This window comes from Patella vulgata, chromosome 1 (assembly GCF_932274485.2).
Source record: "Patella vulgata chromosome 1, xgPatVulg1.2, whole genome shotgun sequence".
NCBI classification, from domain to species: Eukaryota; Metazoa; Mollusca; class Gastropoda; family Patellidae; genus Patella; species Patella vulgata.
The window spans coordinates 64,205,571-64,220,570 of NC_065879.2; the positions used below are offsets into that span (position 1 = coordinate 64,205,571).

Consider the following 15,000-nt stretch of genomic DNA (forward strand, 5'->3'; position numbering starts at 1 on the left):
ACTGCGCTGTACAGTGCCGGGTCTGTAGTGACACAGACTTCACTCAAATTTGAAAACAATCAGGAATACAACCCAAAGAAACCATAGTGTAATGCCAGCTAATTGTACAGTTTTAACTGTTTATCTGAGTTGTCGTTAAATGATGTACAAATTTAATCATTTATCTGAGAAGTTATTGTGAAAATATGTAAAGTTGCCGTCGTTAGGGCTGAAATTAGCTACACCTCACAGATAAAAGCACTTTGGCATTATTAATAGTGTGTTGTCCATATAATAGTTGTTATTTATATCTTTCCGGCCTTCATTAGCCCAGTCAGATCAGAACAATGTGACGTTAAGCCCCACTTCATTCATTATTCATGTCTTTAACATGTGTTACAGTGTCCCTTATCTATAACATGGCGACAACAAGTACAAAATCAAGTGAAAATGGTTTTTTGTACCTGTATTATGGAGGTAGAGCTCCACCAGCTATAGATTCATCATGTTCCTGTAATGCAAATGCTACTGCGATTAGTATCCAGTATATCAACTTAGGTGTTGAAACATGCAACAGAGTAAATGTGCTACTAGATTATAAACCTATATATAATTGTACGGGAGAACCCGTGTTTATTCCTAGAAGGAGCCTTAAAGCCAAGCATCTACAGATCAATATCACCCAATACAAGCCCAGTTATGGTGATGCAATATTGATGCTGATCAAAGGTACGATATACTTTATAAAATACTTTAATAGCAATACACTGACTTATCCAATAGAAAAAAATATGACTGTACGAGCGTATACTGTCTAAACAAACCCTGTGTTGGTATACAATTTCCTTTGGTAGTGGCATAAGCGGTTACAAACTGCTATTTAGTATCAGGCATTCTTTTTATATTTATAATCAGGTTTATATATTTAGCATTAATACCAAGTTTATATGATCCGGAATTCAATGTATATTTACTACAGTGTATATTAAGTGCAGCGTCAAGTATATAATTAACATCAGGTTTATATATAGTATCGGTAGTATACACATTATGTATATTAAGTACAATATCGTATACAAACAGTATCAAGAATGTATTTTGTTTCAGGTATTAGATATGTAACAAATAACAAGAATTTGTTTTACATTGTATAATTATTTCCTGTAAAACTACAGTCATATGCTGTTCTCATTAGGTCATAATGTTTATGGTGCTATGTTACCGGGGGTGGGCTGAAGGATATTTCAATTCACGTGTTACGGATTGACCCTGTTCATTGCCCATGTGACTCGCATGAAACAGCTTAATATTCTTTCTAATATGCAATTCAAGGATATAACGTGTCTTTATATATCTGTGTATCTATTATAACAGGAAAGGGTGGTTCAGATAACATACACAATTTGTAAATTTGTACACCAGTTTTCACAATACAATACAAGTGTTACATAGATTTGTTTTATCTGAACCAATTTTTGTTCTTTGTCAATGAATAATTCAAGTTACCATGATTATGTCCAACAAGCTAGATCTAGACTGGTGAACATTAATTCACTATTTGTTCCATGAACCTTTTTACTCTATTTGTAGATGAAAGCGGAACAGATTCGGTGCAGGTGTCATGTGATTGTGATAATGTCGGTGAGTATATATTGTATTTATATAGTGACAATATGTTCAACTAATATTCCAATATTATATTCTGTTTTAAGTTTAGTTTAATTAAGTAAATGAAGTATGTGTATTCGATGAGGAGAACCAAACAATACGAAATTGTAACGTTGATGATGTTAGCAAGGTTGTTTCTTTTTTAGCTTTTGATCATATAATAACTGTCTGGTTTAGGCAACACCGTCGCAGTCTAGAAACCCAGCCTCTTATATTCAGTTTTTCATATTATATTAGTTTGTTTGTCGTATTTTTGTTTTATTATAACTGGTAATAATGGCCTTTATATATATACATAGTACGGGTAACAAATATTGTTACCGTGATTATTGGTGCTGACTGGTCATGTCGTTTCTTATTATAGTAAGTGCTAAATGGAGTAAGTGGTCTTCATTCAGTCCATGCTCTGTGTCATGTGGTAACGGATCTATGATTAGAACTAGAACATGTAACAATCCTGTAGGAGGTGGTGCGGCAAATTGTGGTGGCAATTCTAATCAGACCACGATGTGTAACCAACTGCCATGTTTTGGTTTGTATAGTTATATCTTTCACATATTATGCTCTATACATGTCATTTGCAATTTAACAGTTTGTATGAAGACGCCATTACTCCATCAGAGTGATACCCGATTCTGCACAGTCGTTGATCTTGTGCCGTGCACTTTACTGGCCAACCAGATGAAATGCTGTTTAAAGCTAATTTGAAAAGTCTCGACTGTCATTTCTTTTTACTGGAATATTTCATTTCGTCCATGCCTATCTAGTAAAAAAAGAGAGTGGTTGTCACTTCTATATCTATATTGAAATATGTATAGATTTGGTTTAAGAACATGTTCTTCGTCACGGTCGCTAATTATTTTTTTCTTGCTGTGCTTCGAAATGGACTTCAAATTTTGGACTTTAGCACATACTTTGCCTCATTTCCGTTTTATTTGCAGCATTATACCTGCCGTTAAGTAGCTGACAATGTATAAAATTCTCGCTAGACAATTATAAACCAGTTCCCCACAAATGTGGTTGATGGGTCGTATTCCTTGAGACGATACATTGAACAGATCTGTTTAATTCTGAATGTATGTGTACCTTTGATAAGCACGGTCTTGTTTCTTCCTTTGTCAAGGATATATTTCCATTAATTAATTAGCTAGTTAACGAGCCAACGGGCGGAGGACCCGGAGAAAACCCACGAGGTTGGACAGGCGACCCTACTCCTTGTCACGTATAAACGAGGAATCGAAACCACCTTACATGACTCAATGACCGGCATTATGATGCAACGAGCACGCGTTAACCATTCGCATTCGCCCGCCAAGCCCCCCCCCCCCCCACACACACACACACCTGATCAGATAGTTTAAAACATAGATAATAAAATTGGAATATGTTAAAATATAAATCGGTAGATGAGCATTGTAGCCTTAATTGTCAATGTTACTGTTATTAAGATAATAAACAAAGTGTTGATCATCCATTAAATCACTAAATGGCCGAACCATTCTAATCTACTTAAAATCTGTGTCACCCGATGGCATCGAGAGTTGATTTGATTATGGTCTTGTCATGATAATAATTGTGTAATTAATAATTTGTATAACATTTAAGGTCCAAGGACCTGCAAATATATAGATTTAGCTTTTGCATAATGCCTGTTTAACTAGATATAAGGATGAACATATAGAAATTCGTCTATTTAAAGCAACATCCAAACCTTCATAAAATCTGGTAACTTGTCGGTGGATGGGGGTCAATGTCCGTGTAATAAATAACAACGAATTAATATAATATTACTTTACAGGAATGGATGGAAGTTGGAGTGAGTGGTCATCGGTCAGCAACTGCTCTGTTACATGTGGTGGAGGAACTAAACTCAAGACCAGACAGTGTAACAATCCAACATCGATAAATGAAGGGGCTAGTTGCACCGGCCCGTCTTACAAGAACCAGGTGTGCAATACTTCTACTTGCACGGGTTTGTATTTATAAATATTTTTTTTGATTTACAAATTGACTGGCGGGGTTTCGATTCCACGGTTGTACGTGACAGGGTGTAGGGTCGCCCGTCCCTACGCACAAGTGAATTACCTAGTTTGTGTCTAGTGGACGTTAACCACCCACCCACCCCCTCTCGCTCTCCCCCTCTCTCTCTCTCCCTCTCACTCTCTCTCTCTCTCATTTTAAAACAATTGTAGGCTACAAAACTACTTTTTTATATAGACATTAGATATGAAGTTTAGATATTTTTTTTTTTTTATTTTTTTTTTTTTTTTTGGGGGGGGGGGGGTCTTATTAATTATTTGAAAATAGTATAATTTATACTTGAATCATATGGTAATATATAAAATAGTAACAAAGAGTTTTGTTTAATGGGGCTTTGGGTTTTTTTTTTGTTCTTGGGGTTTTAATTTGGGGCGTCATCTAATTGCTTATATTGCCTTACAATAAAATAAACGGGTGGGTCGCAGCTATATTTCCCATGCAATGAAAAGGAATTAATGAGAATTATTTTTGTAAATGATAGTATGTTTAAATTATATAACCCGGGCCATTGGCAATATTATCATTATTCCAAATATATCTATATGTTGCAATAGATCTCACAACGTAGCTCTAATCAATGTTTGTTAATGTCGTGATATTAACTTAGGAGAGGGTGACGGCTGTCCTAAGTTAAAATTGATTTTAGTTAAAATTGTCCCTAAAATAGTTTTGTGAAGCATCACTATTTTAAGTTAAAATACAATTTTAACTTATAATATTATTTTAGTGAATTTTACGGAAGGCCATTAGGGTCAATCAAATGAAAGAAAAATCTGATTATCTTGTAATTACAAGATAGGCTATCTTGTAGTTACAAGATAGTTATACAGAATGGTTATCTTGTAATTACAAGATAGGCTAGATTGTAATAACAAGATACCCAAAATATTTTATTTTTTTTCATTTGATTGACCCTAATAGTATTCCGTAGGATTTTATCTAAAATGCTTAAAATCGTTTTGGGAAACGCATCTAACTTAAAGATACATTATGGGAGATATTTATAGAGAGTTGGCCATTCTTGCTATAACAGTTCAAAAGTAGATGATGAAAGAAGAGTATATTGAAAAATTCAGTCAAATTACTTTATTCTGAACATAGTTATCATCGTTGTAATATTTGCCTAGAAATGGTAGCGAAATGTGTCTTCACCTTCGCCGAACGTTTGATTGACAGGCGTTAACTCCACCTACATATCTCGATTATCAAGTAAAGTTTTCAATGGCATACGGAAACGCTTTACAGCGGCCTCGCTAAGTACACTCTATCATTTAGCCTCGATCTAACTGACGTATTTTCATCAGGTTGCCCCTTATCTGATTTAATCAATTAGTGAAATCCTATTTAAATTCGAGCTGTATCCGAGCTATCCGTGGGTCTACAGAGTTGATTTTGGTCTTGTTGTTTAAATAAAGATCTAATTTATAATTTCTATAACATTTGAAGCCTAAATTAAGACTTGCAATAATCAAATTTAGCTCTTGCATAATGCATGTTTAAGTTATGATGGAATTTTAGTTTAAGACGATTTTAAGGAGATTTAAGTTTTTGTGAAACAGGGCCCTGGATAATAAAATCTAGTTACGCCATGAATAATCTAGACAATAAAATAATGTTACTCTAGATATATAATGGCCTGCTATATATATATACAAGTGTATAGGTAAATCAGTTACGGGTTATTGTCTGATGTCAATGTATCATGATATATATTTACAGGCACGTATGTACCATGGATTGTCTCAGGTGTTGCAATATTGGTCATCCTTGTAATCGCAATAATATGGTAAGCTAAACAAACATTATGATTAAAAAAAAGTTATAAAACATTACAAAACTTATAAAACATTATAAAATACTATCATTATTTCAATTTCAATTGGCAGGTTTATCCGATTAATTCGAACTCGAATCAATAAAGCCAGCCTTTATGATACCCCAACACGACAGTCTACTGCCATTTTTCACAACCAAGAGTATACTGAATTACAACCCCGGGTAATTGACGATGATCATGTGTGCTCACATTACCTCGCTCTGGTAAACACAACCAATGAATATGCACCATTCAACGCAGGGACCAGGGATGACGTACATTATAAGGCATTACAACCACCACCAGAGAGTGATAATAATCCGGTTTCCTTGTCAAACTATGTTAATATAAGCAATCAACATGTTATATCTGATGGCATTTATATTAACCCAGTGCATGAACGGATTTATTAATCCAGACCTCGTGCATCTAAATAATATTCATCCCTTACCACTAAGACTGGGCCCTGTTTCTCGAAATCTTAATCCAAGTTTTAGTAGATACTTCAATTGTTAAGCCCTAAAATGAATCTAATATTATCCAATCAAATTACTAAAATTTGGATTTTATCTTAGTTAAGATTTCGTGAAACAGGCCCCACGATCCGTATTCAAAGGAAGTCTTTAATCGAAGTTAGTTTAGTGGTATTCAAAGGCAAATTTAGGTGAGAAAAATCCACTTTATTTTAAGTAACCCTATGGGAGTTGCCATAAAGTTAGGCGTGATTATAATAACTTCTTTCGGCTGGAGTATACAACGTAGTACTAGTGGCAGACCCGCAAGGTTGATTTTTAGAGTGTCAGGTCTGCAGCGTTGATGTAATGCCATCATTATGTATACGGTTATTGCCACCGCGATGTTCAAGGATATCCCTTTTCCAATCATTTATCATGTTCGTAATCATGTTTTCCACGACTGATACATAATACAGTTTGGTGTGTTTTAACTACATTTGTAAAACTTGACACTGTGATGGCATTTCATTGTAGATGTCATCAAATATTTATGCTACTTTTCAACTCATTCCCTTATACATGGGGATCACGTGGCTAAGTGGGTAAGACGCTGGCTCGCTAGCCTGGAGGTCGGGTGTTCGATCCCTGCATTGGCCGAGAAAGTTCATCCAGATTTTCCGGCGTGGTTCTCCCTTGTCAGTGATGCAGGACGGAGGGGCTGACAGGGAAAGCTGTCTAGTCGTTCGTTCGGATGGGACGAAAAACCGAGATCCCGTGTACACATTGGCGTGCACGTAAAAGATCCATTGACAGTTGGAATTCGATATAAGAGTAGGCCGTAGTGCCGCTGTCCGGGCAAAATTTCCCTCATAGCACACTGTATGGCGTATGCCCGTCTTCATTAGCCCAGGTTAGGAGCAGAACAGTAAGACATATATTAGTTGAAGTTAGCTGCTGATCGGATGTATAATTTACAAATATATAGAGAATCTCCTACCAGTCTTTTTTGATATTTTTTTATATCAAAAAAGACGAGTAGGAGATTTTATTTATCACCCAATCCTTTCTTACATGCACAAATAAATAAATATAATTCTTTGCTATAGACTTTACTTTTACCGAACCAGATTACATAACGGCGTAGTGATACATCATTTTTTGATAGCAATTCAGCCATTGCAAAGTCCTTTATATTGACCGAGTGTTTCCATCAAGGTCAATTAAATAAAAATAATTCATTTTTAATAAAAAAAAAAAGAAGTTACTTTTAATAAAAAAAAAATGAACTGTTCTTTGAGAATACAAAAAAAATAGTTCCTTTTTAACTGACCAATCTCCTAAGGAGATATCGCAGTAGATTATGAAATATATCACACAAGCGATATCTACTGTAGAATGTATTATTGGGTGATAAATGATGATGTCTGCTGACTGAAGTGTGCTACCAATGTTTTACAGTTGTTCTTTTATTACTTATTGCGTTTTAATTGGTAGTATTTATTCAGGTAGAAAATAACGCCAGGTGTATCTTTCGTCCGAATTTAGTACACATAATGTGCAGTCAATGCCAGATCTTTGAGATTCTAAAGTGACAGAATTTCTATGAATTACACAAAATATAGATTGATAACATCACAGTGAATGATTTGTTCAGTCTGACTTAAAAGCCAAAAGTTCTTGTGTTATTGGTAAGAAGATGTTGTTTTCTATAAGTTTACAATATCCGACATTATATACTAAACAGCAAAATAAAACGTCAGTACGATTTCAAAATCAGAGAGGCACTTTAATCAAATCATTCTAGAAAACGACTTAATAAATGGATAAAAGCAATTTTTTGTGAGCAGTATGTTGACACAATAGTGATTAATTCATCACAATTCCAAGACATTACGAGAAGGTTTAGAGTCTGTGCACAGTCTATACATCAGTACCTGCGTGTCCACTGCGAGTGTCGGTAACAGCAGTTATTAAGTCTCCTCTGAATTTCACCCCAAAGATGTTCAGTCGGGTTTACGTCCGGGCTAACGGTTGACCAGTGCATAACGTTGACACCGTTCTGCTGTAGAAAGTCACGAGTAACTCTGGCGGTGTGGGCACAGGCGTTATCATGCTGGGAAACGGTGGTATGACGTGCGAAATGTGGTATGACGTGGGGTCTGAGAGCTTGATTGATGTAGAGCAATGCTGTGATGCCGCCTCCTCTCCCTGGACCAAGATTTTGGAACACCACAGGACCCACTCTCTGGTTCAGACCGATTCGACCCCAAACCATAATGCTTGGACCTCCCCATGAGTCTCGTTCCATGACACATTGGTCAGAATAACGCTGGCCACGTCGACGCCAAATTCTGGTCCTGCCATCTGCAGTTGATACGCCTGGTTTCTCTGAGCTGTCGTAAATCGTTGCATGCTGCTGACATTGTAGTGTGAATGATTCGACCAGGTATGGGGGTGCAATTTATAGGGCTGGTCCCGGTTAACAGTACGTGCGGCATGAGTTACATGAAAATCATGGAGAACACATTATCATCTCAGAAGACAGGTTGCGTTTTTGAGAACATTGCATGGGTTCAATTCTGTGTTTGGGAAGGAGCCTTATTGCTCAGGTCAAGTTGGAGATGTGATCCCAAGTATATAATAAAAACATTTGGCAAGTTTTATGCAATGCGCCTATTCAGAGTAACATACCAACCTGATGTTTCTTTTGCTGCTTAGTATACTTACTATTCGATATCTGCAATTGAAATTTATTAAATCTATCAGAAGAATTCCTGCAATGGATGAGTACTATTATTTATATTCAGAATATTTCCATGTGTTACAATATAATATATCGACAAACATTTTCCTAGCAGTGAAATATTGTGTATTAAATGCTAGCTATATTGGATATACGAGTATTACTATATTATTTTTTATTTTTTATATGTTAGCTGGTTATAGTATTATTATATCTAAATATATTTCTATGTTATTGTATGTAGTTGGTATAGTATTACATCTAGATATTATATTATAATTGTGTGTATAAATTGTTAGCTGATTGTGCTATTATATGTATATTACTATATTATTGTTTTTGTGTGCTAGCTGGTAATAGTATTATTATATACATGTATAATATATGTGTGTGTTATTGTGTGTAGTTGGTTACATCTAAATATATTATTGTTATTATATCTAGGTGTATTAATATGTTATCGTTAATATTTCTGAGTTTGTTGTACTATTCTATCTAGAGCTCCCCAGAAGCAATTTTGAGGGGAAAAAGTGGGGTTTTTTTTACACGTAAAGCCCCAAACAACTTCACCATGCATCAACAAAGTCCACATAACCATGATAAAAGGAGCATATTTTTGCTGTGTATGTAGTTATTTATGTACATGTAGTTGTTTATTGCAAGTTATTAAAACATAAATGGATGATCAGGTTTTGAGTGGTGAGGGTGTGGGTGAATTTTCATAGTTTTAGTATCCGTATAATATATATAAAAAACATGAAATGGGGTTTAATGTCCCACTGTTCTGCTTCGACTGTTCCATATAAAAGAGACGCGGGGTATGAATATATTAAACATGGTCTATTTTGTGGCTTCGGTCAATCTCCTTTTAAAAAGCGCCGCTATCGAAAAACAGCACTAAATCTCCTCTAAACTACAATTGCCGACATATTTCTTTTTGGCAAGAATAGGCATTGCGATTGGTGGGGAGTGGGTGGGGTGGAGTAACATAAATGGAGAGTGTTTGATTTGTTTATTCTAGCGGCTAATCATGCAATCACCCAACTAAGCCATTTCTTTTAGGACATGCTGTTGGTCTAACACCCTGAAAAAAACCGCGAAAGATATATCCACAACAGTAGAGATCATGAATACATAACACTTGATTGGAGAATATGTACAACCAATCACAAACCTTGTACTGATTGCATGAATCATGATCGGCTTAAGTTCGGTAAATATTTTATTGAGTGCGACATCCGGATGCCGATCTGTGTGGGAGGTTTGCCTTATGGTGAGTTCATCAGTGACTTTGAGCCCTGATTTGCACTTTATTATACGTTTGCGCAAAGCAAAACATCCCACTGTAAAAGTTCGCTACACACTCCCAGTTAGTCTCAAATATAACATTACTTCTGTTTACCCGACAGACCCTATTACCCAAAATCGCCGACCCTATAACTCGGTCTTGGCGTGATTTTCTCTAGATAAAATTCCAACCTTGAAATTCGGGTATTATTTCCTTAAGCAATGCTAGGAAACAGATTACACAAACCGCCCGAAAAAAAATACTGATATAAAAAAGATTTTCACGATAGATAGACCGACCGACCCTATTTCAAGGATGTTTTCTTAGCCAGATTGTGGAGCCGCAAGGGATCGGTGATTAACCCGTTTTCTCGCTAACTATATGAGATCCCGACATTGATCCCCTTGTTTTGAAAGTCAAACTAATTTTCTTTGAAATGAATATCGACGTAGAGGTTTAAATCGTTTTAATTATATAAATGAAAACAAATAAATATAGATTATAGATAATTATTCCAATATGTGCAGGGGGCCACGGTGACTCAGTTTTAAAGGCGCTAACTTACTATCTCTTGGTTGTTGCCCCTTGTCTGTGGTGCAGGACAGGGGTCCTGGCAATGAACAACGTCTAGTCGTGCAGAAAACCGAGGTCCTGAGTACACGTTGGTACGCACCAAAAAGAACCATTTTCATAGTACGCTTCATGGCGTATGCCCGGTTTGTGCGGAAGAGTAGGGCGTTAAACTCACTTTCATTCCCAAAACTGGACGGACGTAATATTATCGCAGAATAAATCCAACATTTTGAAAAGATCATTTCACTAGCGCCGTACGTGATATGATATAGTTCTAGGGTAACAGGAACGCCCGGGGTAAGGAACGGTACTTAAATCAAGGGGTCATTAAGTAAAAAAAAGCTGTACAAACCGTATATGTATCACATACAAGTCGCAGTAGATCTGTCGTAGCTACTTTTGTCATACTCTCAGTATGAACCTGTAATATGAAACAGCATGCATAATGAATAATGTATACGATACTCTGACATTTAATTAATATAATATTTGCTCTTTCGCGTATACTCGCCGCAATATAAAGTTCTTCCATCGTAACTAGTAGTAAGCACAGGAGAACCACACCACAAATAAGTAAACGTCCACCATACCACCACATATTAAGTATTAATACAGCACTACAATTTCCGGCATTATAGTCCCCTCTCTGTCAAAAACCCAACGCGAACACAAAATATCGGAATAAATATTTGTTAGTCCAGAGGTAAGGAATTTAAAACAAAATAAAAGGAAAAACGAATTGAAAAACATTTAAGGTATTTTACTTACACCATTTAAGAGGATCCATGGCACATAGTATTGTTTTGGTGTTAAAGATTTGGTCTTATTAGCGGCCTCATGTTCTAGCATAGTACCTTCATCTCCTTTAGCACACGTCATTATCTGATCTATGTTAATAGTCTGGTTCAATGCACACTGTAATATAATCAGACTTGTAGTGTACTAATATTAAAAATCAATCTTAATAGAAATGAAAATGAAATGAAATGGGGTTTAACGTCCCACTGTTCTGCTCCTAAACTGGGCTAATGAAGACGGGCATACGCCATACAGTGTGCTATGAGGGGAATTTTGCCCGGGCAGCGGCACTATCCCCTACTCTTATATCGAATTCCAACTGCCAAAGGATCTTTTACGTGCATTCCAATGTATACACTTAGCCACGTGATCCCCCCCAATCTTCATAGATCCTAACTAGTGGTTGAAAGACTAAATCATTTTACTGCATTCGGTAAAATTTAGTAACGGCAGCAGTGGCACTCTGGTGGGGGGGGGGGGGTCTTTGTCTCTTTCGTAACACATTTACCATATTGTTGAAAGTGTTATTGTGCCTATACCACCACATAAATTGGATTTCATTGACCGGTAATATTTTTCCAGTATTTTCTAATCCACATTCATGTTTACCAATTACTTATCACCCACTTTTTTTAAGTCGGAAGGAATTGGGGGCGTGAGAGTGATAATCTTCTTAATCCTAACCCCATGAATATCATGCATTCAGTATTGTTCCAGTAGGAGGTAAAGGTGTTCTGTCTTTACAATACATTCGTATTTACTTATAAGTTATATCTAAATGAAGCTATAACATGTCTGACAGTGACAAAGAAAATATTGCGTCGAATCTAATTTCCTTCATTTGCTAAACGAATAAAAGAAAACAAAGCATCCGAAATCAAACTAGAAATAGATGTTGTTTTACTTACTGCTCTAGCGGCTTGTTCAGGACCACGGGTAATATTTTGTTCAACACAATAAATGTAGGGAAAATGTGCATCAAAATCTTTCATATACTTTATTGCACACGCCTAAAAAGGAAAAAGTTCTGCTTTATATAGCACGGGACTGAAAAAAAGCATCAATTACAAAACAAAACGTTTTAGGTTTAGCATGAAACAGCCTCAAAATAATATGCATTTACCGAAAAACAACCATTGTTGATTTTTAAAGCACATAACTACAAAATAACAATTGTTATCTTTACATAGTTTTCGACGGAAAAACAACAATTATTACAAAACAACAATTCGTTAAATAATACTAAACAGGCTAATAAAAATAAATATTACAAAACAACAGTTTTAGCTTTATATAGCATGCGACTTGATAATAGAAATTATCACATAACAAAAATTGTTAGCTTTATATAGCAAGCGATTGGATTACAACAATTTTAGCTACCTAATTTATACCGCGGGCACGCAAGAATTATTGAAAAAACAACAAACAGCACATAACTCGGTAAAGCAAAATAAAAAAAAACGACACCCTCTGCCATCGGAGACTTTGTTGGTTTCGTTGAATTGTTTATGTTGATTTTTCCCCCGTTTTTGACAGTCTGCCTTTGTTGAAAATGTTACGTTAATAGATAAAGCCACGGTTGGAACATAGCCGATTGTGTTTCCTTACTTTAAACGAATTTGGCTCTAGTTTTTGAGCAAACATTTAAACGGATAATGCTAGCCACTAATACATATATATGTGCGCGTTAGATCATAAGAGTTGTCAAATGGCGTCGTTTCGATTCCCCGCTTGTACGTGGCAGGGAGTAGGTTCACCTGTCCAACCTCGTGGGTTTCTCCGGGTCCTCTGATTTCCTCCCACAGCTAAAGAGCCCTACTCGAATTATTAAATGAAATTGTACCATGATCAGGTTAACCCAATTTCGATCATTTTTTATATCTAAATCAAAGAGGTTAAACTCGTCTATGACCTAACCTCTATAACGTTACCGTAGCATTCATTAGCACCATGTTGACATCGAAATGTATAACTTCCATTTGTCTTTTTTTCCTTAAAAACAAAAAAATAGAAATTGAATACAGGAAATAAATAGACCATAACAAACATAGTGATAAAATTGAATTTTAAAAAACTGTTTTTGAACTGCTTCATTGCTGAATGACTGAAATATTTGGTTCTCGAAACCAAGAGTCATAGACCATAGTCATAGACCAAGAGTCGGGATAATTGAGACTAAATAGTTAACGAATAACGCGATTAAGCGCAAAAAAAAACCGAATGAAAAATGACAGTCCGAAACGTTTGTTAAATTTTACCCCGATTCTCGCTCCAAGAAATATGCCGAATTATTTCGGTCAGCATTTAAGATTCCCCAATGGTAACGATTCGCCAATCCCACCAGGGTGAACGTTCTCTTAGATTTCCAAAAGTGAGGGTTGCGTCATTTGAATTTTCTATGACTACTTAAAGTCAAACTCGTAATATCACCCGCGGTTGTCGTTCAAAATGTTCGGATGACCCATCCCCTTCGAAACACCTATTGTACTTTCATGTGACATTTGGTTTTGGTCATATTGATCAATGTTGTCTAAATCACCCATAGCTTATTTGAATATAATGTTAGCTCTCCGTACTTACCGAAGCATTGCCATATGGTACCAGCGTAATGGAGAGAATTTCTTTCACCTTTTGGTAAGCTGGCCAGAGTTGATTGATAATAAAGTGTCTACAATATGGACATAGAGATTCATAATAAAGATCTACTTCCACTTTAGGGGCTGCTACAGGGTCTGCTGCTAAAGACTTGGCGTCCAATGTAGCAGCCAAAGCGCCCAAGACAGTGAAGATTAAGACTGTCTTCATTTCAGTGCCTATAAAAATGAGTCACTTAACTTTCTCACAGAAGATTATCTATATCGGATATCTTTGTGTGCCAAAAAACTGTGTCATTTCTTATCATGAACTATTGCATGTGATGTACTTATGGACGACAGCATGTTAGAATTTGGGGTCTAATATACTGCCATAGTTATTGAGCTTAAATCGCCACCCACAATGAAAATTCCAAATCTTGAGTAATAAGATTGTAACCACTCTATCTCATCAAAGAAATCAACATCGTATGATTTATAGAATTCCGATCGTTCGTGTGGTATGTACATACGACAACTAAATAGGTCTTGTTCGCCATGATTAGTATTTAATATCTTGATGATTGTTAATCCATGTTCACAAATTTCAACTATCTTTACACGATTTAAATGTTCTTTTATAAATATTACAATCCCACCGCTTCTTTTGCACTTATTTCTAGCCACAACAGCTTTATTATACCCGTTTAATTTAGCATTGGCACTGTATTTACCAGTATAAAGTAAGATTAGTATATCATACTTAATTAAAAAGTTAGTAAAATTGGTATCGTTTAATTTAGAGCATAGACCACTATTTATATTCCATGAGATAATTGAAAGCTGTTCTTCCTGTCTGCCCTATTGTTCGACATATAAACTATCATTCACATACCGCTTATCTCAAATGAAATACACTTTATTCTTTTTCTCCTTTTCGCGTTTACACGGGCATTAGGTCTTTCCGTTTTAATTCCTGTGGGGAATTGTTGGCCTATGCCACAATCGGTGCCTTTCAAAAGTACGCTCTTATTTCTTACTTCAGAATAGAAGTTAAACTTACA

The 15,000-nt window shown here is 35.9% G+C and overlaps 1 protein-coding gene and 1 long non-coding RNA gene across 2 annotated transcripts; one reads left to right on the plus strand and one right to left on the minus strand.

Annotated features, from left to right (window-relative positions):
- Positions 1 to 482: 482 nt before the first annotated feature.
- Positions 483 to 6,690, plus strand: LOC126826911 (uncharacterized). The gene is made up of 6 exons (XR_007682465.2): positions 483 to 708; positions 1,570 to 1,620; positions 2,012 to 2,179; positions 3,446 to 3,619; positions 5,407 to 5,473; positions 5,574 to 6,690. It is a non-coding gene; the product is annotated as an uncharacterized LOC126826911 (long non-coding RNA).
- A 2,747-nt stretch (positions 6,691 to 9,437) lies between these two features.
- Positions 9,438 to 14,287, minus strand: LOC126814214 (gamma-interferon-inducible lysosomal thiol reductase). The gene is made up of 6 exons (XM_050539576.2): positions 13,944 to 14,287; positions 13,281 to 13,355; positions 12,269 to 12,370; positions 11,331 to 11,477; positions 10,915 to 10,983; positions 9,438 to 9,785 (listed from the first exon to the last, which is right to left on the minus strand). Exons 1-6 carry the CDS (start codon positions 14,166 to 14,168, stop codon positions 9,738 to 9,740), a joined length of 666 nt encoding a protein of 221 aa, XP_050395533.1. The 5' UTR covers positions 14,169 to 14,287; the 3' UTR covers positions 9,438 to 9,737.
- Positions 14,288 to 15,000: the final 713 nt, after the last annotated feature.